Consider the following 26,972-nt stretch of genomic DNA (forward strand, 5'->3'; position numbering starts at 1 on the left):
ACAGGAAAGAAGAAAGACAAAGAAAGAAAAAAAATGCAATGAAAAGCACAAAATAGGAGTACAGAGGCAAAAAAAAAATGAATCATGCACAACACCTCTGAGATTTTACTTCCTTCAAAACTAGGGTTAAAGCGACAATTGGAAAAATAGCAATAAACATCAAGGTTAAAAACTACTTTTCAATTTACTGTCCTAAACTATTGTCCCAGCTTTTGACACCACTTTGGTTGTGTAAGTGATTGCTCATCTAATGTGTGCAATGATATAAGGATTTTCCTGAGAAAGTTTGATGAGAATTATATATGTAATATTTAGGAATCACTCAGAGCTGCAAGTTATCTGCTGTGATGCCATCAAATGGAGGTTTAAAATTAATTACTCCAAAATGTAGGTTTAAAAAAAGGTTACCACAGTGAACTGCTAGAACCAAATACTGCAAAAGATTCATTCACTGCAGAAAGTAAGAAACTGCATGGATTCCTTGCACCTAAACAGATAATAACCGCTCAGCACACTCCTTCATCTTGACACAACACACTGAGACTAATCATACATAATTGGAAGGGAGGGGCAGAGGGTTGGACAGGCTTTATCTCACAAAAGCTGTGGTCAAGTTTACAAGATTTCCTGCAATGATGCAGATAGGTAAAGTAAACCGAATTGAAAACCACCCAAGCTTAAAGCATTTTTGCATAAAATCTAGGTTTGTGCCAAAAGTTGGAGAAAACAAAGGGATTTGCAGATTGCTTATTATTAATGGAGTTTTTTTCTAGAAATTTATTGAAAAATAAACAAGTGTATAATGTTCTTTAGGTAGGAAAACAGCATTAGGAAAAAAAACCTTAGAAAATAAAGGACTTTACATTTTAAATGGCAAAGTAATCAGAAAATAACAATTACATGTATACAATCACCTTCAGTGAGGCAAATTGCTTTAATTGGAAAAACGTGGAACATTGCAAATTCTGTGGAGTTTGTGTTTGGGGGAAGGGGCGAGTTTACACTTGCAAATTTTTCTTACTCTTCAACAACAAAAGTATTCCTTCCATAATGAGCGTCCTCAAGGATAAATTGTTAACGAACTGTGCTTTCGTATTGATGAGTGCAGCCACTAGAAGAACCAGGACAACATCAGTACGTTCTCAGGTCTCAGCTTGGTTGGAGATTGATGGCTGTTTCCTGCTTTGTTAGAGTGACGAGGACAGGATAGTGGAGGTTCTCATCATATTTCTCGGCATTCTCATCCTTCATCTGAGAAATAAAGGCAGAAACATTCAGCTAAACTATAATTTAAACACTTTTGATTATTTTCAGATAGCCTCCTATTCCCACCTACACAAGGATACAAATACCCATAAATTTGGAAAAATAATGTCTCTTCTTTTTTATTTCTCCTGCCTCTTTCCTTCAATTTATCATTGTCTCTCCTCATTTCTCTTTTTTCTCTTCCTACTACCTCACCTTATAATTTTCGCTCTCCAGTTGGTACTCTTTTTCCTTCGCTACCTTCTCTTCTTATCACCCCTCTCCTCTCCTTTTTCTTTCTCATAATCTTCTAACCTCATATTTTGCTCTCTTTTCTGACCACCTGCTTTGGTCTCATCCTCCTTCACTTATGTTTCTCTCCCTGTGCCTTTCAATTCTCCCTTCCTCTCCATTGTTGTTGTATTTTACTTCATTTCCTCTCTTACTTCTCATCATCGGTGCAGGGTGTGGTTACTGAACAAGGAAGCAGAAAGCAGGGAGGGACCAGGTCAATTTGCTGGACGAGTGCACAGAAAGAAGCTGTCAGAAATTGGAGGTGCAGCCCTAAATGGACAAGAAAACCAAGTGCACTCCGAAGGGATGACCATGGTGCAATTGCAATGGCTGCAATCAATTGGGAAGAACCAGTGCTACTTTGGTTCTATGCCATTCAAGTTAAATTAACTTTCAAAACATCACTTCTCAGTCTTCCAGCCCCTTGCTACACCCTACTTGGATATGTGCCCTGCAGTTTAAGAAACCCTCATGCGCTGCTCATGTAGAACTGAGTCATATGGAGTAATGTAGTTCCAATTTAGCTCCATAGCCTCCACTGAGGCAATTGATCTCAGTGTTGCAACAAAGACATTGGGTGGAATATTGTGCCTTCCATGTGGCGAGTTGGTGGGGTGCATTTAATCAGGCAGGAGGGTGGTGGGTAGAGACCCCAACACCACCCCAATTAAGTCCAGCACAGGAAGGCCCTTAGATGGCCTTCCCGCCGCACTGCCAATTTAAAAAAAATTAATTTACGGGATGTGGGTGTCAGTGGCAAGGCCAGCATTTATTGCCCATCCCTAACTGCCCTCGAGAAGGTGGTGGTGAGCTGCCTTGAACTGCTGCAGTCCTTGAGGTGCAGGTACTCCCACAGTGCTGTTACGGAGGGAGTTCCAGGATTTTGATCCAGTGATAGTGAAGGATTCAAGGTCCTTAAATGACAGTTAATGTCCGCATAAGGGCTTCATCCCACTGCCGCTGATATTCACCCAGTGGCAGGCGTGGGACTAACCATGCAGGGAGCAAGACAAGCAAATCCTGGCACTTTGCTTGTGGGCTCCTGGGAGGGGGTTTGGGGCGGTCCCTCGAGGGATCTGGCATCAGGAAGAAGTGGGGTTGCCGTGGAAAGGCACCCTCCTACCCAAAAGAAAAACATCTAGGGCTCCTAGTCCTGACTGTGACCCAGTAATAAATAACTATGGAAACAATGGGCACTAGTTGGCGGCAAGATTGGGTTAAGCTCTGATAACCCAAGGGAGGGCAGTCTAACGGCCCAGTTATGTCTCAAAATGAGGGTGGCCAGTTGCTTGTGAAACCGTTTAAGTGGTGCTTTCAGGGGAGTATGGGAGAAAGTTGGAAGGAGGAGGAAATGCAAGAAGCTTAATTTCTCCATTTGGTGAGTCTTTAATGCCACTTTTGTCAACAGAGGCATCCAATCAGAAAATTCTTTGCACTTTCCAATGAAAGATACAAGAAAACTAAATTAGAAAGCAATTCCTGTACAATTCCTATCAGTTGACTAAGGAGATGAATGGCAGGCCCACAAGCAAGTCACCAGCCCATATTCTCTATGAAATAATGGTAGATGGGGTAAAGGAATTCTAAATGAATAGGCTCTCAAATCATGGTCCCTGGACATTCATTAGGAAATTGCAGACAGTCTATGAGTTAATTACATTTTTACACTTGTCGACTTACTACCACATTGGTCTGTGGGTTTACACCAATAAAAATAATATTTCCTGTATTGGTACTACTGTTTCCTTTTGTATAGCCTCCACTGTCCTTACAAAATTAGGGAGTATGCACTGGGAGTGTGTCAATATTCACACAGGCTCCCAGGAGGTGTCAGTATTTGCAGTGGACTTCTGGAGCATGTCAATATTTGTAAAGAGGTCCTGGGCATGTGTTAATATTTTAAGTGGTGCCTACACAGAAATGTTTGAAAGTCATTTCCTACAAGGGGTAAAAAAAAGATGTTAGTAAGGAGCATTTCATAGAGTCGACAGGGCTGAGTTTGCCATTGCCGTTTCCAGTATCTAGGTCGATGCTCGGTGGTCCGTCCAGTTCCATTCCTTTTTAGACTCTTTAGCACTTTGATACTACTGAATGGTTTACTAGGCCATTTCAAAGTCAACCACATTGCAATGTGTCTGGAGTCACATGTAGGCCAGACCAGGTAAGGACGGCAGATTCTCTTCCCTAAAGGACATTAATGAACCCGATGGGTTTTTAAGAGAATCAACAATGGTTTCAAGGTCATCAGTAGACTTTTCATTCCAGATTTTTATTGAATTCAAATTTCACCATCTGGCATGTTGGGATTCAAACCTGGGTCCCCAGAGCCTGTGGCTCTGGATTACTAGTCCAGTGACAATACCAATATGTCACCACCTCCCCTTCAGGGGAAAGTAATTGAAGGAATAAAACCAGTCCATGTCACTAGGCTATTGACATTAGACAGGTTATGGAAAAAATAAGCACATATGTATAAGTTACAAAGGCGGGACCCTGAAGTTGGGGTCAAATGGGGGTCACCGACCTGTAATATGTGGTGAACAGTCACCCAGCAGTGATTTTCCCTGAATTGCCAATTAGTGGCTAGAGGGCAGGTTTGCCGTCCAATTAAGGGTGGTGAGCAAACTTTTGAAGCTGGAGGGCTAACGGGAGGCCCTCCAGCTCAGGAGCAGCAGCCTACCGTTTCGGGTGAGAAAGAGAGAGAGGGTGTGCCTCAAGATGGAAGCCTCTCTCTGAATTTTTACCATTTAAACATTTTTTAAAATGCCCAGGCCACTATTGTGGAGGGGAAACCCTTCCACAGGGCAGTCTGCAGCTGCAGCTTGAGCAGGCAGGCGGGGAGAGCCTCAGCCTGTGTAGAGCACTGGTCTCCCAGTCTGCTGCCGAAGGCCGCCTCTCGGCAGCTGGTCTAGGCCCAACACCTTCTGGGGTGCAGAGCCTGAGTGGAATATTCCTTAATTCCCTTAATTGGCTACCTACCGTTAACAGATTGTGCAAAAGATGACAAAATTCTCTTTGGGGTAGCCATGCCGCTCACCACCACCACCCGAACTCTGGGAAATTGGCCCAGGGCAGGATGGTGCCTGCAAATTAGCATGTCATCCAGCAGCACGAATTTTCATTCCCACCCACCATCGGGGACTAAAAATCCAGCTCTGGGTGTTACAGATCCTTTTTTTTTTAAGAGCTGTGAACAAATTGTCGGTTGATGCAGTGACTAGTTCACTGCAAATATTCAGAAGGGATCTGGACAAGTTTCTGATTGATACCAAATAACTATGTAGGAGAGTAGGTGAGTATTGAGGGATGTGTCTACCAGTTAACACGGTCTTCTGGGACTTAACTGATGGCCTTTGGAGATAAGAAGAGCTTCCCAGAGTTTGGTTTCTTAAGTTGTCCTAAAGCTCTTTGCCAACAACTAACCATGTCATTTCCAGTAATGACGAGAGATGGGGAGAGAGGGGGTTGAATGGGGATCATGGTGTACATAATTCGCAGCCTGAAACAAGCGCAACACAAAGAGAGAATGCAACAACGTGTAGAACATTTTATCTTCAAAAGTATCAGCTAGCTGTTAATAGTATATTAATTGAGTATTGCTGAAAAAAGACATTTTGTCAAAGTTTTTCATCTAGCACTCATCAGGACAGTCACAAGAATACCAATGTCAGGGGAAGCAACAACATTATACTGTATGAGAAGAGAGTGCTGATTGGTTGGCAAGTGTACTCTGATTGGTAGAAGCATTGCCATGGAGAATGCGCCAGTTAATGGCAACTGGCCAAGCATTGTTTGAAATTTAAACCAGGCAGCCTGACTTTGATTGGTCAAGGCATTGCCCTGAGGAATGAACCAACGAATGGCTATCAATTACTTTGTTTAGCTGAAACAGGCGCAATGTGTGCACATGTTCTTTCTGCCTAAAAAGAACAGGGTCCTGTGTATTAACACATGCAGCTTCCAGTTCTCGCAAATGTGCCACACTGTAAGCCTGACTGACAATCTTCAATTAGTCATCAGGGTAATTTTTAGTACAGATTATTATTTAGCAAATGTTGTCCAATTGCGGTATGACATATAATGCTGGACACTCTGTTTTGAATTTTGCAAACATGGGCTAGTTGGGTACAGTCAGTACCTTGCCTGTTGCGAACAGCAGAAGGGACATGCTGTTTGATACAATCTGCCAGCCTTTGGGACATATGGTCTGCATTCTCCATGGCAATGCCTCTACCAATCAGGACCCACTTGCCAACCAATCAGCACTCTCTTCTCATACAGTATAAAGCTATTGCCTCCCCTGATATTGGTATTCTTGTGACTGTCCTGATGAGTGCTAGATGAAAAACTTTGACAAAATGTCTTTTTTCAGCAATATTCAATTAATATACTATTAACAGCTAGCATCACACTGGCACTGAAATTCATATACCACATTATTCATTTGTATGACAGGCTAGAACGTCTTTTTGGCTTGACGGCAGCATCTTGTTAGTGGCAAATACCACTTCTGTTGCTACTGCACAGTAGCAGTGTGTAACAACTAGCTTGAGCTGTTGCTCAAATTTTTGAGATACCCCAGTCTGAGGCAGTCTGGGCACTTCTCAGGTCTGAAAGTGACGGCCTTAGGCCCATGAGTTTACATAATATACAGCACAAAATGATCTGTTTAGGGTAGCCATTGTCCTGCAGGATGCCTTAGATGCGCCCTATTTCAGCATCAAGCTTGCAGCATGAGCAATTCGTTTGGGCCCTATTTATGAGGTCGCCAATAAGGCCAATCTTGTAGTGTGGGGAACTGTAAGAATCCCATCCATGTCAGCATGTAATAATTTCCTTGCGTGTCTTAATGGGCTCCATCTTGCTCATATTCACCTTTGAAATGGAGCAGTGAAATAAACTCCCTTTCCTTGACGTACTAGTTGAGAAATCTGCCAGGGGATCTCTACCACAGTCTGCCACAAACCTACCTTTACTGGTCAATACACACGTTGGGATTCTTACAGTTGCAGCTGTTTCAGCTAAACAAAATAAGTGATAGCCATTCGCTGGTTCATTCCTCAGGGCAATGCCTTGACCAGAGTCAAGCGGCTTGGTTTAAATTTCAAACAATGCTTGGCAGTTAACTGTCAGTCATCATTAACTGGTGCATTCTCCATGGCAATGCCTCTACCAGAGTCCACTTGTCAACCAATCAGCACTCTCTTCTCATATCGTATGAAGTTGTTGCTTCCCCTGACATTGGCATTCTTGCGATTATCCTGATGAGTGCAAGATGAAAAGCTTTGACAAAATGTCTTTTCAGCAATTTTCAAGTTCTGTAGTACCAATTGCCTATTTGTATATCAATTGAGTTTAATTGTAGACAGGTGGTAGGTATTAACTGGTGAACCACTTGAATCCCTATAAATAGACACAGACAAACTGTGATTGTTGGGAGGTATGTGTTTGTAGTGTTACTCTGTAAATAGATATAAGAATATGTAAAGATTGGCTCCAGTTCTATCCTTCACTAACTGGCTTTCTGGCGTAAAGCATGGTAACAGAGGATGGTTGCCTAAAGGTGAAGGTTGGAAGTTAAGAATGGAAAAAAAAAGACAGAAAAGCACAACCCAATTGCCAATGTTGAAAATGGCAGAAAGTAAGTGTAAATGATTATCCTCTGATGTTCTTGAGGTCTGAACCAAATGACCAGTGGAGGACCGAAGCAGATAGGTGGACACCAGTTATGTCTCTACCAAAGAAGGAAGAATTATAGTCTTGCCACTTCCTACAAAAGGTAAAGTCAGAAGTATGGTATTTTGTGAGCTGGGTCCTGTTAGTTAGGTAATGATGAACATTTGGATCTTCTATTAGAGTTCTTGGATGACATTTACAAGATCGATCTGCAAAGGCATAGTTGTACTTCAATAGATTTCAGGAAAAATATGGCCATTCTATGACAGAATACATCATGAATGTTAACAGAAAATATGAAAGATTGATGAAATTCACTTAAGAGTTCTCTGGATCAGTGCTGGTGTTTTAAATTGCTGGATTGTACTAAGGTGTCTCATCTGGACAGGCTATTGGTTCTAAGCAGTGTGCAGCTCTGAGAGAGATATCCGCTGCCTTGAAAGAATTACTGAGCAAGTAGTCATTTCCTTCATCCTTTATGGAACAAATGGCACATTCTGTGGTGACACAAAAAATAGAGGACTCAATGATTGCCAAGTTCTGGAATGGTTCAGATATGGGATGCAGATACCAAAACAATGGAAGGTTTAAAAGTAGGCAGAATTAGGAATGAAAGCACCTTTAGCAGATCTGACCATTACAACAGGAGATAGAATTGGAACAGCAATAAAAGGTGAATGAAACCCAGCAATGCCCAAGGAGCAGTTAATAGGTGCTTCAGCTGTGACTCGTAAGTACCATTACGTGATGAACTGCCCAAAGTGGAGAGGCAGGCTCCTCAAAATGACACATGACAAACAGAATTCTAAAGAGGATGAAGACAATGACCAATCTGAACAGATTATACTGATCGCAAGGAGTTTTTGTTCTGTGCTAGTTTTAGATTCCTTTAACTGTGCAGTGCTGGACATTGCTACACTTCGACTATTTGTGGAACAGATTGGTTAAAATGTTATGTTGATTCACTAAGTAGTGAAGATTAACAGATGGTTAAGGAATACAAAAGTACTACTTGCTTTAGGTTTGCTGGTGCCAACACATTGAGGACATTTTATATGTACAAATATGGTCACAAGTGGGAAACCAATGCTGAGTAAAGCTTCTATGAAAAAGCTACAAATGAAACTTGGCATGGAGCATGATAAGGCAATTATTTTTGGCAAGTCAGTGGATCTGCTGTTTCCCCATGCAAAACATTATTGCATCTCTTTAACAAAACCTGATGTTTCTCATTAGAACGTTAAACAAGTATTAGTGGCATAATTTGAAAAAAAATCACAGAGACAAAAAGCAAACTGTCTTAAAGTTACATAGACAAATTGCTCACCCAATTTATCAAAGCTCAAAAACTCTGCGAAAGGATTCAGGCGTGGTTGATGAAGAGTACACGTGGTTAATACAAGAGATTGGCCAGAAGGGTGAAATCTGTAAAAAGTATTGAAGGATATAACCACGTCCTATTGCAAGCCTTCCAATGGCATGATGGCATGTGACTTTAGATTTAAAGGTATGGGACAAAGACAGAAATATTTGCATCCTACATTTTATATTAACGAGAAGATTTGTCTTTCTACAGTAATACATAATAAGGACAAAAGGAATATTATAGACAAAATCATGGAGAAGTGGATAGAAACCAGACTTGCGAAATCAACTTGCAAATTTCTGACTGATAGTGGTGAGGAATTTGCTAGTAATAAGCTCAGAGATATGTGTGAAAACATGACAATCATGGCCATGAATGCCACCTGAAAATCCTTTCAGCAATGGACTTAGTGAAAAGAATCATGTGGTAATCGATGAAACGCTGCATTAAATTTTAGCTGGTCAAACAGGCCGTCAGTTAACAATTGCCTTGGCAAAGGTAGTTCATGAAAAGAATTCTCTTCAGATGGTCAGAGAATATAGTCCCTATCAATTAGTCTATGGGCGAAATCCCAAATTGCCTCCCGTGCTGTGCGTTAGTCCTCCTGCTCCAAGAGGTAGTACAATCAGTTCAATTTTTCTGCACATTTGTATGCTTTAAATGCATGGAGATGGGCTTTTGTCAAGGCCGAGGCCTCTGAGAAGATTTGGAACGCATCAAGGTATCGTACAAGACCATTCGAAACAGAATTTAATTCAGGGTATATGATGCATTATAAAAGGGGCGGGGCTAATCAGGAATGAAAAGTTAATAGGTCATGACATGTTATGAGGCTATGCCCCTTTATTCTTGAAAATATGATTTTTCAATTTTCAACTGACTGGAAATTTTGCAATTTGAACTGAGACAGAGCAAACTGCTTAAAAATGCAAGGCCACATTCCAAGGTGAAGGTGAGAAACAAACAAATCATCTTCAGGACAATGTTGAAGAGAGAGACGTTTCCTATAATCCAGACACCTATCGAAACTTGTTACTGTCTAAGGAAGAGACATTAAAAATGCAAGTACTGGATATGGAAACAATGGCTGCCAAAGTCAGACACAACCCGAAACCTCTTGGAAAAACACAATGGGTGAAGTATTTCAAGGCAAGGCTGCCAGTCATTAGAGAGAGATTGCAAGTGACACAGGCAGTGTCAAGAAAGTCTTCAGCAGAGGAAACAAGCTGAAGGCAGCTCTCCCTCTCTCTCCTTTTTTTGGAATAAGAATGAGGCCCAGTTCAAGAAGCCAACTCTACCAGAAACCTACCAGTGAACTGAAATCTCATAATAATTGAAACAACATCTACATTTGATCTACATTTGACCACATCCAAGAAACTAGCTAATCTAAATCAGCCGCAACGTTTAAAAGCTACGCCTCAAGGACAATCAAAGCACACTTAACCATATATTCTTTTACTTTTTAAAAAAAAATTGGACTCTAACTCCCCTTATTTCTGATACCTCTGTGTGTGTGTATATGTATGTAGGCCCAAATGATTGCGTGAGGGCCGAATGCTTTTCTCGGGTTTAGTGGTTAATAAATTTATTCTTGCTTTGACCCAAAAAACCTTATTTGATTGGCTCCTTATTGCTCATAGCTTAAATAGTTCAAATATATTCAGGTTTGAAAAAGGCATATCCTTGTGAAAAAGAAACTCAGAACTTTGTTATGACCAACCAAGGAGGTTGAATAGTGGGGTGCCAGTTCACCCCTTCTCACCTGGTTATAACAGGTGGTAAGACAATATTTATCAAACACGCAATCAAACTGCTAAGGTTCATTACTCTGATTGTTTAGAATTAATTACCCAAATCTCAAGCTCTGAACAGCTAATAGAAGAAAATGAGGCATCTTGTACCTTAACTGCTCATGTGTTTTGTGATGAAGGTCCTGAGGAACAGAATACCGCAGATTAAGGGCTGGTTGGTGGCGATGTGAGTGATCATGGCGAACAGGACAAAGCTATCATGCCCAAAGGCCAATTGCTCAGAGAGGGTACAAAGGTGACATATATTCCAGAGGGGTCTAATGAATGGAGGAACGTGACAATTATAGGACATGCAGAAAAAGCTAATGGAAAGTTTAAATATTGGTTGAATGTTCAGGATGATGGCCAAGAAGTGAGGCCCAAGTACTGGCAGAATGGGGTGAAAAAGTGTGAAAGAGTAGTGAGGAAGAAAGCACAGTGCAAGTACTGATAATGGGTCCAGAAGTGACTCGTGTGTCAGAAAACTATCTACTGGAGAAAGATAGTGCAAGAGGGAGATCTCACAGTTGTAGTCCTGACAAATGGAAAAGTGCAAGCAGAGGCTGTAGCTTGAATAGACTGCATAATGAAACAAAGGTCACAGAACAGTCTTGCAACAGAACTAAAAGCAAAGTTCTCATGATCATGAAGTTCTGGTGGTTGCCAATAAACTTGAGGATAAGCTATTGAGGCAAAACAGGGAATTAGATCATTGGAAAGAACTTGGAGTTTCTCTGAAATACCAGATAAAGGGTAACCAGCTTAGTCTAATTGGTGGATTTGTACTGAAAAAGTGCTTGGAAATGGAACTTCCAAGGCTAATGCAAGGCTAGTTGTTCGGGGCTTTGAAGAGCGACTGGGTGATACAGATGTTAGAGTGAACTTGTCCTACAGTTGGAAAAGTAATCTTGAAAATCTTTTAGCTCTTTTGACTACATATTCTTGGAAATGTAGGCCAATCGACATAAAAGCTGCATTTCTGCAGGGCAATACTTTTTAGAGAGAAATGTTTCTGAAATCGCCCAAAGAGGCAAAAGATACAGAAGGTAAACTTTGGAAACTAAAAAAATGCATCCAAGGCCTGAATATTGCTTCTAGGATCTGGTATTTTTTTCAGTGAGATCTGTTTGCTAAAAACAGTTATATTCAATATAAAGCAGATCCACAATGTTTTATTACTATCATAAAGGAAAATGTTCAGGCATTTTCATGATGCGTGCTAATGATTCCTTATGGGGTGGTACTGCTGAATTTGAGAAATGTGTTATTAATAAAAGATTCGAGTAGAATTTCGAAATGAGAGTCAAACTTGTGGGGCTTTTAAATAAATTGATTTAGGCATGAAGTAGAATAGGTCTAGAATAACTGTAAATCAACAAACCTATTTAGAGAGTATTACTCCCATCCAGGTTAGTCATACTAGATTCTCACAGAAAGATGTAGTACCTAGAGAGAGCAATTGTGAAGCTTGATTGGCCAATTGAGCTGGGTTGGCACTCAGATTAGACCAGATGCTAGTTTTGATTTCTTGGGAGTTAAGCACTACACTGAAACATCCTAAAGTTGAGAATGTTTCAAGGATGAATAAAGCATGAAAAAAATAAATCTGGATAAATGCATACTTAAGTTCCCATCCTTTGATGACCCAAAAGAAAACAAAACTAGTCATTTTTAGCAAATGCCTCCCATGCTAATCTTCCTGATGGGTATTAGAGTGCAGCTGGTTTCATAAATGGGAAATGTCCTTTCACTTGCGACGTTAAGAAATTAAAAAGGGTTGTTAAAAACACTTTGGCTCCTGAAATACTGACTCTTGTGGAGGCAGTGGAAATGAGATTCTCTGTCAAATATTTTAAGTGATAATCTGTACAACAGGCATACTGAAGATAGTAATATTCATTGAATTTTTTGTTGATAATTGTGTGACACAATTGTACTAATTGTACACTTTACAGAAAGTGAGTAAGAAGAGGATACACATTGACTTTGCTGGCTTGAAACAAATGCTCTAGAGAAAGGAAAACTCCAAGTAAATAGGCGGACACAAGTCATCAACTGCCTGACTGTTTTCCCACATGTAATACACATTCAGATAAATTGTTAGGGATCCAAGAGGGGTGTCTTGGAATGTATGCTTTGTACAGAATCAGAGCTTTTTGATTTAATTTGTTTTGAAATCTTGCTTGTACATATTAACTCTAATTTTTATTCAAAGAGAAAAGGAAATCTGTAACTTTATATTAATTGTAGGTGGGTGGTGGGCAGTAATTGGGGATTCATTTGAATCCATATAATAGCCACAGGCTGAAACTGTAAATAAACATAAAAGTGTTTAAGGTTGGCTCCAGTTCTATCCTTCACTAACTGGCTTTCTGGAGTATAACACTTGGTACTGATACTGGGTTCAGGGTTTAGTAAGTCAAAATGCTTTTTGGTTGGGTTCTATAATGGCACCTTGATTGTTTCTTATAAGAGGAGGATGGTGATGACAGGCTCTCTCAAATTTAGGATATTTTATTGCACCATTCATTGGAAGATATCAAGGATCCCAAATTTGAACTACATCATGATGATTGTGCATAGAATTGCAGGCTACATAAAAGTTCAAAAATCAGACTGAACAGCTAAAGCACAAAAAAGTCCCCCAGTCTCTGTGCTCAAGGGAAAGTCATTTTTTTTTGTGTTAACCCAATACTACCAAGATGAACATGATATTGTTCTACATGCGGTACAGAGAGTCTATTAAAATGTCAGTTTGCCATGATTGTTATTTCTTTCATACAAATGTTTTTCCTTCCATACAAAGTACTCTCATGTAGTCTGTTGAGACCAACAGTACAATAAGATCTACATTAGCAATATCATTCAGCTCCATGGAGTCTCTTTTTATGATAATAACATAAAGTAGGCCTGGGCAGCAGTGGGGGAATTCGCTGAAGGTGCAGCTAAAATAGTAGGTTATAAAAAACATTTTGAAGTCAGAGAAAGTTATAACAAGGTTGGCAAGCTTAGGGAGAGTGTGCAACAGATGACTGAATGCAGGAGTAGAAATATGTCAAAGCTGGAAAGCAGTGGGCACAAGCAACCACACAGGGTTGAAGATGGTTGCACAGTTAGAGTGGAGCAAAGCCATGCAAATATTTGTAGACCAGCATGAAAAAATTGAAGTCACGTGCTGAGGTATCAGGACCAACACCCATCAACTAAAGACCAACTTTGTCCAAGACTTCAATAACAATCTCATAGCTAGAAAAGCTTTTCCTTAATACCGCTCTCATATTCCGGAAAAGAATACAAAAAGTTGCTTGGTGTCTAATAGATGATCTCTCTCTGCTCATTTTTATCTTATCAATATATGATCAGTAGGTGTCAGCCTTGGCTCAATGGTAGCACTCTACCTCTGAATCAAAGCAGTGTGGGTTCAAGCCCCACTCTAGGATTTTAGCACATAATCTAGGATGACACGGCAGCGCAATAGAGGGACTTCTTCATTGTCATAGGAAACATGATTTGGATGAGATGTTAAATTGAGGCTCCATAAGCTCTAACAGGTGGATGTAGAAGAATCCCAGAGCAATTTTTGAATAAGTGTCCTGGTCAACATTTAACCCTTAACCAACATAATTTAAATTAATATCTGGGCATTTGTCTCTGTGGGACTTGCTATGCACTAATTGGCTTTTGTTTGTGCCTACATTATAACAGTGATTACCCTTCAAAAAACTGCTTTGGGATATCATGAAGAGTGCTATAAAAATACAAGTTTATTCTTTCTTCTTCTTCTGAAACTTAGAATAGAAAATAAAGTTCAAATAGGTCATTCTACATGCTCTTCCTGCTGACTACATTCTCACTGTATTGAAATTAACACTTCACGATTAGCCCGGTTGGCACAGCACAAAAAGTTCAGAAGGGCCATAAGCAAGGGAGAAAGGAAAACTCACAATGTAGGCGATATGCTTCTGAAGTTGGGATTAAGTCATGTTGCTGGATCGGAGTAGATAGACCATTGTTCATGATATAACCATATTGTACTTGGCCACGGAGTGCTTAAGGAGTGACAAAAGATTGAGAAGAGCCACTCTTCCAAGTCTTTAAAATGGGAGGTATGGTTAATTTTATGAAAGGATACACTGAATTTGGACTGTGATCACAGAATGAGGGGAAAGAGTATAAAATTAACAAGCTTCAAGCAAAACTAGAGATTAGAATCATAAATATCATAAAGTATTGGCAATATGGAATAAAGTCCCAAATAAAAGCAGTTATGCTAATTAACAACTACAAAATAAAACAAAATAAAAACATTTAATGAAAGCATCTCCTATGGATAGACATTGATGATTAAAAACTCCATAAAACAAATTGGGTTGTCCACTACCGAGACCATACTATGGAATTCAATGAGTCAAGAGTTGCAATTAGAGGTTGCAAAATTGGATTAATATTCTGAAGTTTTATCCACAGAAAGATTATACATAGTTATTTGGCCTCGCTTATTGGTAGCATTCACACCTCCAAGGGCTGGATAAAATGGGTGAGTGAGTCACAACAAGCTGCTCCCACACACCTAGGTCTGGATCATGAACACCAGGGGCAGAGCCCTGGTAGCAAGTTGACTGCCTGCCTATCAACCTTCTCAGCCAATGAATGCAGGATGGTGAATGAAAGATGGAAGAGAGAAAATAAAATGGGTTCAAAATTGGCATTAAAAAAAATGCACAAATAAGCTTTTTTTATGCATCAGGGCTCAAAATGTTGTGATTGTAGTCTTTCATGCTGTAATACCACTAAGAAGATGATATGTTATTAAACATTTGAATACATTTCAAGTAGCAAAAAAATTGGTTTTAAGTAAATTTGATAGCCCTACTCCTACTCTGTTGTCAGTTTCATGAATTCATCTATTAAGGCTACTCATACAACTTCAGACGAACGTGACAGTAATTCCTGAATAGTAAAAAAAATTATGTCCCTTTCTGCAAAACATTACAATATTATACACACAGTACTCTATCACAGTAGACAAGAGCATGTAATGCAGCTAAAAAAGATTGGTGCTGATTGTGTAAATAGTCATAGATCAAAGTGGCTCTTTCGATCTGGCTTAATCCATAAATCTAGAATTAATCTATTGACAGTTACCTGCCAATAACAATAGGTGTTAGGAGCTTGCCGACTGACAGAATATGTTAATCAAATAGAGGGTATTGTACAACAAGGCATAGCAGGAAATATCATACCAAATTAAGTGTTCTTGACCTAAATCTTGTAGTGTCTGACACAGGCATTTACCACAACAGCTGTAAAGTATTGTTGGAGCTTTAACAGTCTGGATTGAAGACCTGCATAAAAACCCAAAACAGAACCCTGTGATCAGGGGAGTTTAGAGCACATTATACACTGGACATTGTGTTTCCTGGCAGCCAACTGCAGGTTTTTTCTCATTAAACCTTCAGTAAAACTGTCACATTGAGAAAATCTGGGAACAGCAATATCCGCTTGCCAAGAGGATGGGTTAAGATGGTTCTTTCCAGAATTTTAAAAATATTCTTTCATAGCACGTGGGCACTGTTGGCTAGGCCAGCATTTGTTGCTCATCTTTAATTGCTCTTGAGAAAGTGGCGGTGAGCCACCTTCTTGAACCGCTTGAACAGCAGTCCATGCGGTGACCCAGCGACAATGAAGGAACGGGAATATAATTCAAGTCAGGATGGTGTGTGGCTTGGAGGGGAATTTGCAGATGGTGGTGTTCCCATCCATTTGTTGCCCTTATCCTTATAGGTGGTAGAGGACGCATGTTTGGAAGGTGCTGTCGAAGGAGCCTTGGTGAGTTGCTGCAGTGCATCTTCTATTTGGTGCACACTGGTGCTACTGTGTATCAATGGTGGAGGGAGCGAGTGTTTAAGATGGGGTGCCAATCAAGCAAGCTGCTTTCTCCTGGATAGTACTGAGCTTCTTGAGTGTTGTTGGAGCTGTACTCATCTAGGCAAGTGGAGAGTATTCCATCACACTCCTGACTTGTGCCTTGTAGATGGTGGATAGGCTTTGGGGAGTCAAGAGATGAGTTACTTGTTGCAAAATTCCCAGCCTCTGACCTGCTCTTGTAGCCACAGTATTGTATGATTGCTTCAATTCAGTTCCTAGTCAATGGTAACCTCCAGGATGTTGATAGTGGGGGATTCAGCATGGTAATGCCATTAGATGTCAAGCAGAGCTGGTTAGATTCCCTCTTGTCGGAGATGGTCATTGCCTGGCACTTGTGTGGTACAAATGGTATTTGCCAATTATTAGCCCAAGCCTGGATGATGCCCAGGTCTTGCTGCATATGGACACGGACTACTTCAGTATTTGAAGACTTGCAAATTGGTACTGAACATTCTGCAATCATCAGTGAACATCTTCACTTCTGACCTGATGATGAAGAAGCTGAAGATGGTTGGGCCGAGGGCATTACCCTGAGGAACTCTTGCAGTGATGTCCTGGAACTGAGATAATAGACCTCCAACAACCACAACCATCTTTGTTTGTGCTAGGTATGACTCCAACCAGTGGAGAGTTTTCCCTCAAACTCCCACTGACTCCAGTTTTGTTAGGACTCCTTGATGCCACACTCGGTCAAATGCTGCCTCAATGTCAAGAGCGGTCACTTGCGCCTCACCTCTTGATTCAGCTCTTTAGTCCATGTTTGGACCAAGGTTGTAATGAGGTGAGGAGCTGAGTGGCCCTGGCAGAACACTAAACTGAGTGTCAGCAAGCAGGTTATTGCTGTGTAAGTGCTACTTGATAACACTAACGACAACTTCCATCACTTTGCTGATGATTGAGAGTGGGCTGATGGGGTCGTGATTGGCTGGGTTGGACTTGTTCTGTTTTTTGTGGACAGGACATACCTGGGCAATTGTTCACATTGCCGTGTAGATGCCAGTGTTGTGGCTGTAATGGAACAGCTTGGCTAGGGCGCACTAAATTTTGGGGCACAAGTCTTCAGTCTCACCGCCAGGATGTTGTCTGGATCCAAAGCCTTTGCAGTATCCAGTGACTTCAGTCGACTCTTGATGATATGTGGTGTAAATCAAATTGGCTGAAGGCTGACATCTCTGATGCTGGGGACCTCAGGAGGAGGTTGAGATGGCTCACACATTCGGCACTTCTGGCTGAAGATAGCTGCAAAGGGGAGGCAGTGGCATAGTGGTATTGTCATTAGACTAGTATTCCAGAGACCCAGCATAATGCTCTGGGGACCCAGGTTCGAATCCCACCACGGCAGATAGTGAAATCTGAATTCAATAATTTGGTGATCACCATGAAACCATTACCAATTGTCGTAAAAACTCATCTGATTCACTAATGTCCTCTGGGGAAGGAAATCTGCTGTCCTTACCTTAAGTGAATGGGCAAAAAAGTGGCAGATGGAATATAATGTGGGAAAATGTGAGGTTACGTACTTTTGCAGGAAGAATAGAGGAGCTGAATATTATTTAAATGGAGAAAGACTGCAGAGGGCTGCAGCACAGAGGGATTTGGGAGTCCTTGTGCATGAATCCCAAAAAGCTAACATACAAGTTCACAGGTAATAGGGAAGGCAAATGGAATGTTGGCCTTTATTTCAAAGGAAATGGAGTATAAAAGTAGGGAAGTCTTGCCAAAACTATACAAGTCACTAGTTAGATCACACCTAGAATACTTTGAACAGTTTTGGTCTCCTTATCGAAGGAAAGATATACTGGTATTGGAGGCAGTCCAAAGAAGGTTCACTAGGTTGATTTGGGTATGGAGGGATTTTCTTATGAGGAGAGGTTGAGTAAGTTGGGTCTATACTCATTGGAGTTTAGAAGAATGAGAGGCGACCTTATTGAAACATATAAGATTCTTAGAGGGCTTGACTGGGTAGATGCTGAGAGGTTGTTTCCCCTTGTGGGAGAGCCTAGGACCAGAGGCATAATCTCAGAGTAAGGGGTCACCCATTTAAGACAGAGATGAGGAGGAATTTCTTCTCTTAGAGGGTTGTTAATCTGTGGAATTCTTTACCGCAGAGGGCTGTAGAAGCTGGGTCATTAAGTTTATTCAAGGCGAAGACAGACAGATTTTTAATCAATAAGGGAATCAAGAGTTATGGGGAAAAGGCAGGAAAGTGGAGTTGAGGATTATCAGATCAGCCATGATTTCATTGAATGGCGAAGCAGACTTGATGGGCCGAATGGACTACTTCTGCTCCTATGTCTTATGGTCTTACAATTCTGCTGCAGCTGATGGTCCACAGCGCCCTATGGATGCCCAGTTTTGTGTTGCTAGATCTGTTTGAAGTCTACTCCATTAGCACGAGCATAGTGCCACACAACACAACGGAGGATATCTTCAATGTGAAGATGGGACTTCGTCTCCACAAAGACTGTGCGGTGGTCACTCTTATCAATACTATTATGAAGAGATGCATCTGCGACAGGTAGATTCATGAGGGCAAGGTCAAGTAGCTTTTTCCCTCTTATTGGTTCCCTCACCATCTGTCGCTGACCTAGTTGAGCAGCTATGTCCTTGAGGACTCATCCAGCTCGGTCAGTCGTGGTGCTACCAAGTCGCGCTTGGTGATTCAAGAGTTCATTCTTTGCCCTTGAAACCCTCAGCACATCTTCCAATTGGTGTTCACATGGAGCAGCACTGATTTATCCGCTGCGGGGTGGGGGAGGTGCGGTGGGTGGGTGCAGCAGAAGGTTTCCTTGCCCATATTTGACCTAATGCGATGGCACCTCATTGGCTTCAGAGTCAATGTTGAGGGCTCCCAGGGCAACTCCGTCCTGATTGTATACCACTGTGCCTCCACCTCAGGCATGGTGATGGTAGTATTTAAGACAATATTTGAAAGGTACAATTCAGTAAGTATGACTATGTCAGGCTGTTGGAGAGCTCTCCCAATTTAGGCACAAGACCCCAAATGTTAGTAAGGAGGACTCTGCAGGGTCAACAGGGCTGACTTTGCTATTGTCGTTTCTGGTGCCTAGGTTGATGCTGGGCTGGTTTCATTCCTTTTTTTTTGTAAACGTTTGATACAACTGAGTGACATTTCAGAGGGTATTTAAGAGTCAACCATATTGCTGTGGGTCTGGATTCACATGTAGGCCAGAGCAGGTAAGGACAGCAGATTTCCTTCCCTAAAAGACAACAGTGAATCAGATGGGTTTTTACGACAATTGATGATGGTTTCATGTTCACAATTATTGAGACTACCTTTTAATTCCAGATTTATTAATTTAAATTCCACCAACTGTCATGGTGGGATTTGAACCCATATCCCCAGAGCATTAACGTGAGCCTCTGGATTACTAATCCAGTGACATTACCACTATACCACTGTCTCCCCATGGCCTACGCCACTTCTGCTCTACAGGCACCCACTCCAATACCATGCCCATTGCGTACTCCTATGTGAGTGTCCAGTGGGTTGTTTAACAGCCAATCTTGTCCTCACCTAACACCTACATCACTATCACAGCTAACAGTGGGTAGTTCAGCACCGTCCAGGAATTAAATATATAGCTTTGTGGTTTATAAAGCTCAGGACCACATCAAACAATGTATTTATCGAGTACATATTGGGGTAACCCTTAAGTAGTTTATTTTATAAATGTAAATATGTAAACATCCCGGAACTCCCTTCCTAACAGCATTGTGGGCATTCCTACAACACTTGGATTGCAGCGGTTTAAGAAGGCGGCCCACCACCACCTTCTCAAGGGCAATTAGGGATGGACAATAAATGCTGGCCTAGCCAGCAATGCCCACATCCCATGAATGAATAAATATATTTTTTAAAATTCTGAATTTCTTCCCCTCTATTCTGAAGATGCTGCAATATGGTTCTATAGATGTCAATAGCTAGCCTGTACTATTTCAACTAGCTACACTTAGCGAAGATAAATAGTTGAAATATGAAATGAAAATTTTGTAAAAGTGCTCACTAGAGGAATAATACTAATTTGTTCTTGTATTTTACAGATACCCTCAAGTGTGAGCACAAGCACATTATTAAAAGGACAAAAGCAAAATACTGCGATGTTGAAAGTCTGAAATAAAAAAGAACTGGGAAGAGCTAGCTGTGTATTAGGTTTTAAGCGAGTGAAAGAGCAGAGCGTGAAAATTGTACAAAAAGGAAGGCCTGTGATAGGGTGGAAGCCATGAGAAGTTAAATGATAAAAGAGTTGGTGGTGCAGGGCCAATGGGAACGGGACAAGGAAAGAAACAAAGCATGTGTCTGGGGAAGGTGTGAATGGCAGAACGCTGCTCACAATGCAGTCTGCTTGGGAGACTTGGGAGAGCAAACACATAGTGGGTGAACTGCTTTGCGGAACACTTCTAATCAGTCTGCAAGTGTGACCCTGAGCTTCTAGCCGCCTGTCATTTTAATTCCATGCCTTGCTCTTCCTCTGACCTTTCTGTCCTCAACCTCCTGCAGTATTTCAGTGAAGCTTAATGCTAGCTCGGGCAACAGCACCTAACCTTTCTCTTAGGCACTTTACAACCTTCTGGACTCAGCACAGAGTTCAAAAATTTCATAGCGTAATCTCTGCCCCCATTTTGTTTACTTTCTCTTTGCAGGTTTCAGTTTTATTTGTTTTTCTCTAGCTTTTGAATGAAGCTGTTCATCATTCTGCCATTCACGCCTCCTCTAGGCAAATCTTTTGTTTCTTTTCTTATCCCATTACCACTCCCTCTGCCTCTACTCCATCAACTCTTGTCATTCTACCCAATCACAGGTCTTCCCTTTTGTTTTTATTTCATGCTCCCCCTTTCACTTGCTTCAAGCCACTATATTTCTAACCTTTCCAGTTATGGTGAATGGTCATCAATCTGAAACGTTAACTCTGTTTCTCTCACCAAATATGCTGCTTGACCTGTTGAGTATATCCAACATGTTCTGTTTTTATTTAAATGGACAATCCAGTTCTCATTATCTACACAGCTACCATTATTGGCATCAACTAATCCATCACTTATCAGACAATGACGCTGAGACCAGAAGTATATCCAATGCTTCGGAGAATTTTGAAGCCAGAAAGCGTGATCATTTTGTGGGATTTAAAACTAATAAATGCTAGTGAGCCTCCTGTGATGACTCAGCAAATGTATCCAAGTGAATTGTTGTGCCATTCATGAGAGGATAGTTCCAGGTTCCATCCTGTGCTAAGTTAACTGTCCTCAGGTGGCGGTAGGGGAAAACACAATTGATTCTAGTGTTTCTGAGATGAGTAAAGGAGAATCAGCCTGTACGTTATCTAATGGAACTGTGCATATGTGATTTTTAGATAAGAATAGGAGCACTTGCATAGCCTCCCTAAACTTGCCATCAAGGCTCGCCCATGATTAATGTCCACTTGGTGAAGTATTGGAGGGTATCCTGTATTCTACCTCTAGAAGTAGTGAACAGTTTCAGCTGAGGAAAGGGCGGCAAGCAAATTGAGGAGAGGAGGCAACTGCACGAAACCAAGGAGGAAATTTGTAGTGCATTATGGTGGAAGTATCGCTGATGAAAACTGGAGGTAATCAACTTGCGTATTAATCTCTCTGTGCTTAGTATATGTGACTTATGTTATATATATTTCAAAATATTCAAGAAATGTCAGTATGTGCAAATACCACACATTGTTACAAATGCAGAACAATCTCATGATCCTGTGTGCTTCTGAGATGCAAGCTGAAACTCTTCACCATGCTTCCTTGATCACAAAAAACTCAGTGTCCTCAGGATGTGTTTAATTCTCACAATTAGACTTTGTGGCTATAAAGGACATGCCAGTTTAATACACAATTAACAGTGAAACAATTTGTTTTGTTGTATGATGCCCTTGCCACTGTGATACAGCACATCATCTAAATTACTGTGAGGAGTACAGTGGGAGATCTGACAATACATAACGAGAAACAATTTTAAATTTTTCATGCACATCACAGTTCAAGCATTACACTGGATAGATTCTTCAACTGACACTATCAGGCATGCAGGAAACAGTATTGCACCTAGCAATTCCTATTTCTCACCTGAAGCCATTGTCTCTGGTCTGTTCATTAACCATTAATTCCAACCCTCTTCCCCAGTAGCTCTCTGAAACTGATTCAGACTGGTCGCAGTGTCACAGTTGATACCGAGATGAGCTTCCAACTACATATCTTCTCCATCACCAAAACATCTTATTTCAACCTCTGTAACATTGCCCGACCCAGTCCCACCTCAGCTCATCTGCTGCTGAAATCCTCATCCACGTCTTTGTTATCTCTAGGCTCGGCTATTCCAAAATTAACCTCATCTGAAACACTGCTGCCCGCATCCTAACTCATACTGAGACCCATTCACCCATATCCCCTGTGCTTGCTGGCCGACATTGACTCCCAGTTAAAAAATGCCTCGATTTTAAAATTCTCATTCTTGTTTTCAAATCTGACCATTGCCTCACACCCCCTTCCCATCTCTAACCTCCTCCAGCCCTACAATCCTCTGAGATATCTGCACTCCTCCACTTCTAGTCTCTTGCACTTCCTGATTTAAATCGCTTCACCATTGGCAGCTGTGCCTTCAGCCACTATGGCCCTAAGCTCTGGAGTTCCCTCTCTAACTCTACACGTTCTTTTCTTCTTTAAGACACTCCTTAAAATCTACCTCTTTGACCAAGCTTTGGTCATCTGTCCTAATATCCCCTAGTGTCTCGGTGTCAAATTTTGTTTGATAATGTTCCTGTGAAGTGCGCTGGGACATTTTACTGTTTGAAAGGCACAATATAAATGCAGGTTATTGTTGTTGTTGGGAAACACTAGAACCCATACTACACGTTTTTCTGATTGGGTATTATAAAGTAGCAACTTGTCTTTCTTATTTCCAGACATGACTATTCCAATGATCTCTTACCTAGCAGCCAGTCTCCCATTCCCCACAAACTTCAGCTTATCTAAAACTCCTTTACTCATATCCTAATTTGTACTAAATTCCATTCATGCTTGGCCTGGTCCAGAAATGCCTTGATTCTTAAATTCTCAGCCTTGTCTTGAAATCCCTACATGGCCTCCTTCCTTTCTCCGTAATCTCCTCCAGCCCTACAATCCTCCAAGAAATTGATGTTGCTTCAATTCAGGCCTTCTGTACATTCCCGATTACTTTGCCTCACCATTAGTGGCTCTGCCTTCAGCTCTGGAACTCGCACCCTAAACCTCTCCACTCCCTCCACCGTTAAGATGCTCTTTAAAACCAACAACAGAATTCCAATATATTTTAAATAAAATTACAGAAAATACTGGAACTACTCAGCAGGTCAGGCACTATCTGTGGAGAAAGAAACAGAGCTAACGTTTCAGGTCAATAATCTTCCATCAGGATTAGTTAAAAGGTAGAGATGTAATAGGTTTTAAGTACAGAGGTAGGGAAGGGGAACACATGTGGGTGAGGCGGGGAGTGGGGGAAGGCCTGTGATAGAGTAGGTGAGATTAAATGACAACAGGGCTGATGGTGCAAGACAAACGGAGATGATAATGGGACAAGTGTGATGATATGCATATAATTTTATATTTCTGTGTTTACGTATATATTCTGTGTAAGGTGCACCTGTGTGTGTCCAGGGTTAATCAAAGGTGAGGTTGTTGGAGTCAGACTGCCTGTAGAATCTAAGGGATGAAAGACCAAAGTAGTTATCTTCTTGCATTTTATAATGAGGCCTTATGGTGGGTGTTAACTTACAAGGAAACAAGAGTAGATCTGAAATTAGCATTTGGGGATGAGTTTCGAAATTGATTTGTAGCTGTTGAATTTCAAAAAGTCTCAAAAGGTAGCAGAGAACATTTGCATTTTACAGGAGATTCGTGAGTAAACAGGGGCAGTCGTTTTAAATTTTATTGACCCGAAATAGAGGTGAAATAGGAACATGAAAGGTTTGATGTTTGGGAACCTGAGTTTTCAAAGAGACATTTAAAGACAATGGAAGACTAAGATGAAAGGGGTGAAAAGATATTGATGAAAAAGGGTTTTCAACTGTAGGGAGTTGCTGTGGGGTGGTGGGGGGGGAGGAACACGGGCGCGGGGGAGTGCCATTGAAAGCGAACTCCTGTGCCTTGGAGTGTGCTGAAAAGCTGTGAGAAAGGTTTTTAATTGAAGAAAGCAACTCAGTTTTGGGCCAAGAGAATATTTGTCCTGAGAAACGGTTTGTTTTGAATCTCCCTTTGGAAAAACCACATCAGCGTGGATTTCTTCTGGGAAGTCGTAGATGGTACTTCTGTTCAAAGTGAAAGGAATTTCTCGGCTTGGGTAATAGTTCCTGGATTTTATGGTTAGGAATCTTTAAGGGCTGTTGCCAAAAAGAGAGCTGTATTGTGTGCCTTTGATAAAGCATTTTGGGGGTTATTTTATAAGATTTCTTTCTGTGTATCTTTTATCTTGTGCGTCAAGTTTTATCTCTTCTTTTCTTTCTTTTAATAAATAGTTTATTCTTCAAATTTTTAAAAGTTAACACTGGAGCTTTTGTGTACAGTAGCTTTCCGCCTCATTTCTACAATACAGAAAATAAAAGTATGATCAGCCGAGATGGATTTCAATCTGAAATCTAGCTTGCTCAGCATTAACAGCAGCTGCAGTCGTAACATAAATAAACAAAAGATGGATATAGAGGAGATATAAATGGGAATATCACCAAAAAACTGCCATCTGAAAACATTGGGGCAGAGGTTATGATCCAAAATTGTTGAAATCATTGTTGAATCCAGAAGGCTGTAAAGACCTATTAGAAAGATCTAGAGCCTCGAGCTTACTTTGGGCTTTACTGGAACAGTGTAGGAGGCTGAGGACAGAGAGGTTAGACAGGGAGGAAGAATTAAAATGACGGGCAACTGGAGGCTCAAGGTCACATTTGCGTATAGGATTGAAGTGTTTTGCAAAGCAGTCACCCATCTATCATTGGTATCCCCAGTGTAGAGGGGACTGCATCATGAGCAATGATTACAGTATACAAAATTCAAAGAAGAATGAGTAAATTGCTGTTTTACCTTGAAGGTGTTTTGGGGCCCTGGGCAGTGGGAAGGGAGGAGATAAAAGGGCAGGAATTGCATTCTCCCATCAGATACTCTTCCCCAGAATGCTGAATGACAGTTGTATACCTTTGGTTGATGCATCTTACATACTAATTTGCAACGGGTTCTCTCCATAAAGCGTAGTTACTGTTGTTACGTAGGTAAACTTAGCAGCCAATTTGTACACAGCAAGATCCCACAAACAAAAATGAGAGGAATGATCAATTAATTTCTTCAGTGATATTAGTTGAGGAAAATTAACCAACAGACCAGGGGAAGCTCCCCACTCTTCTTCAAATAGTCCCATGGGTTCTTTTGAAATTACTCCAGAGTGCAGCCGTGTCTCATTCAAAAGATAGCATGTCCAGCAGTACAGCATCCCCCAGCGCTGCAGTTAAGCATTAACCTAGATCAAATACTCATGTCCTGCAGTGGGACACGAACTCATGACTTCCTGACACAGAGGCGCGAGTGCTATCACTGAGTTAAACTCAAAGGCAGTTGGGAACCGTGGCAATGGAAAACGTAGTGAGGTGTAGTTAGGTGTAAGCAGCTGACCCCATGCTTCCAGCCAACTGCCAGGGGATAACATGTAAATAATGAAGAGGAGGGCCAAGAATGGAACGTTGAAGGTGATTGTGCGGGCATGAGATAAGAAACCCATAAAGACAATGTAATATCTATTATGCTACAAGCAGGCGTGGAACCAGCCAGAGAGCAGTGTCATGCAGCTGAACCATCAGAGAAGAGATGTTCAAGGAGGAATGTTTGAAGGCAATGAAGAGGTCGAGAAGAATGAGGAGAGACCATGAGCTGCAGTCACAATTGCATAAAATGTTATTGGTGACTACTGCCAATGCGGTTTTGACACTAATGATTGGGTGGGAATCTGATTGGATATCTTGATAGAGGAGTAGTGGAAGTTTAATAAATCTAGATGTAAACAGTGTTTTTAAAAAAAAATTCAACTGCATTTTGAAGACAAAAAAACTATAGATTCAAAGGAATCAAGTTACATACAAGGTGAGGAACCATGTTATTTTCTTCTCATGGAGTGATTAATGTGTGCAATTGACTCCTATCAAAATCAAGACACTTTGACATCTGCATTTGTTTTATCCTGATTGCAGGAAACTGTGTCCATCTGCCAATTTTCATTGCAAAAATCACAGACCACTGGATCAATTTTGCCACCAGAGCAAGTACATCTGGGTCTAGCAGTGTAAATGCAGAGACTGTAGCATTGAAACTGGCTCTCTGAAATCTGAACTAAACAGGCTCTGTCATGAAGAAGTTTACAGTTACCGCTGATTCACTGAACTACTTTAAACAGAAGTTGGATGATTATTTTGCAAGAATTGGGATTGAAGGTTATGGGGATGATTTTAGTTTATGGAAAATATATGGATGTGATTCAATGTATGGGTAGAATACTCGGAGGAAACATTTTATTTTTGAGTTCCAGGTTTGATTTCTGTGCTGTGCTGAATTTGCTGTTATTAGCCAGTTTGGGAGAATAGTAGTTACAACTGGCAGCAATCCCACTGGGCTAGGAAGAG

The 26,972-nt window shown here is 41.0% G+C and overlaps 1 protein-coding gene across 4 annotated transcripts in view; it reads right to left on the reverse strand.

Annotated features, from left to right (window-relative positions):
• Positions 1-769: 769 nt before the first annotated feature.
• Positions 770-26,972, reverse strand: part of camkmt (calmodulin-lysine N-methyltransferase) — a 303,206-nt gene continuing 277,003 nt past the window's right edge. For 2 of the 4 annotated variants that reach the window (XM_078557186.1, XM_078557185.1), the window contains exon 11: positions 770-1,251. In XM_078557186.1, coding sequence (XP_078413312.1) covers positions 1,150-1,251 — 102 coding nt within the window. In that variant the 3' untranslated portion in view covers positions 770-1,149. Of the gene's footprint in view, positions 1,252-22,097; positions 22,271-24,776; positions 24,897-26,972 lie in introns of those variants that run through there. The other 2 variants (XM_078557187.1, XM_078557188.1) reach the window with 2 other exon arrangements.

Source organism: Cetorhinus maximus, chromosome 14, assembly GCF_964194155.1.
Source record: "Cetorhinus maximus chromosome 14, sCetMax3.hap1.1, whole genome shotgun sequence".
Classification (NCBI taxonomy): Eukaryota; Metazoa; Chordata; class Chondrichthyes; order Lamniformes; family Cetorhinidae; genus Cetorhinus; species Cetorhinus maximus.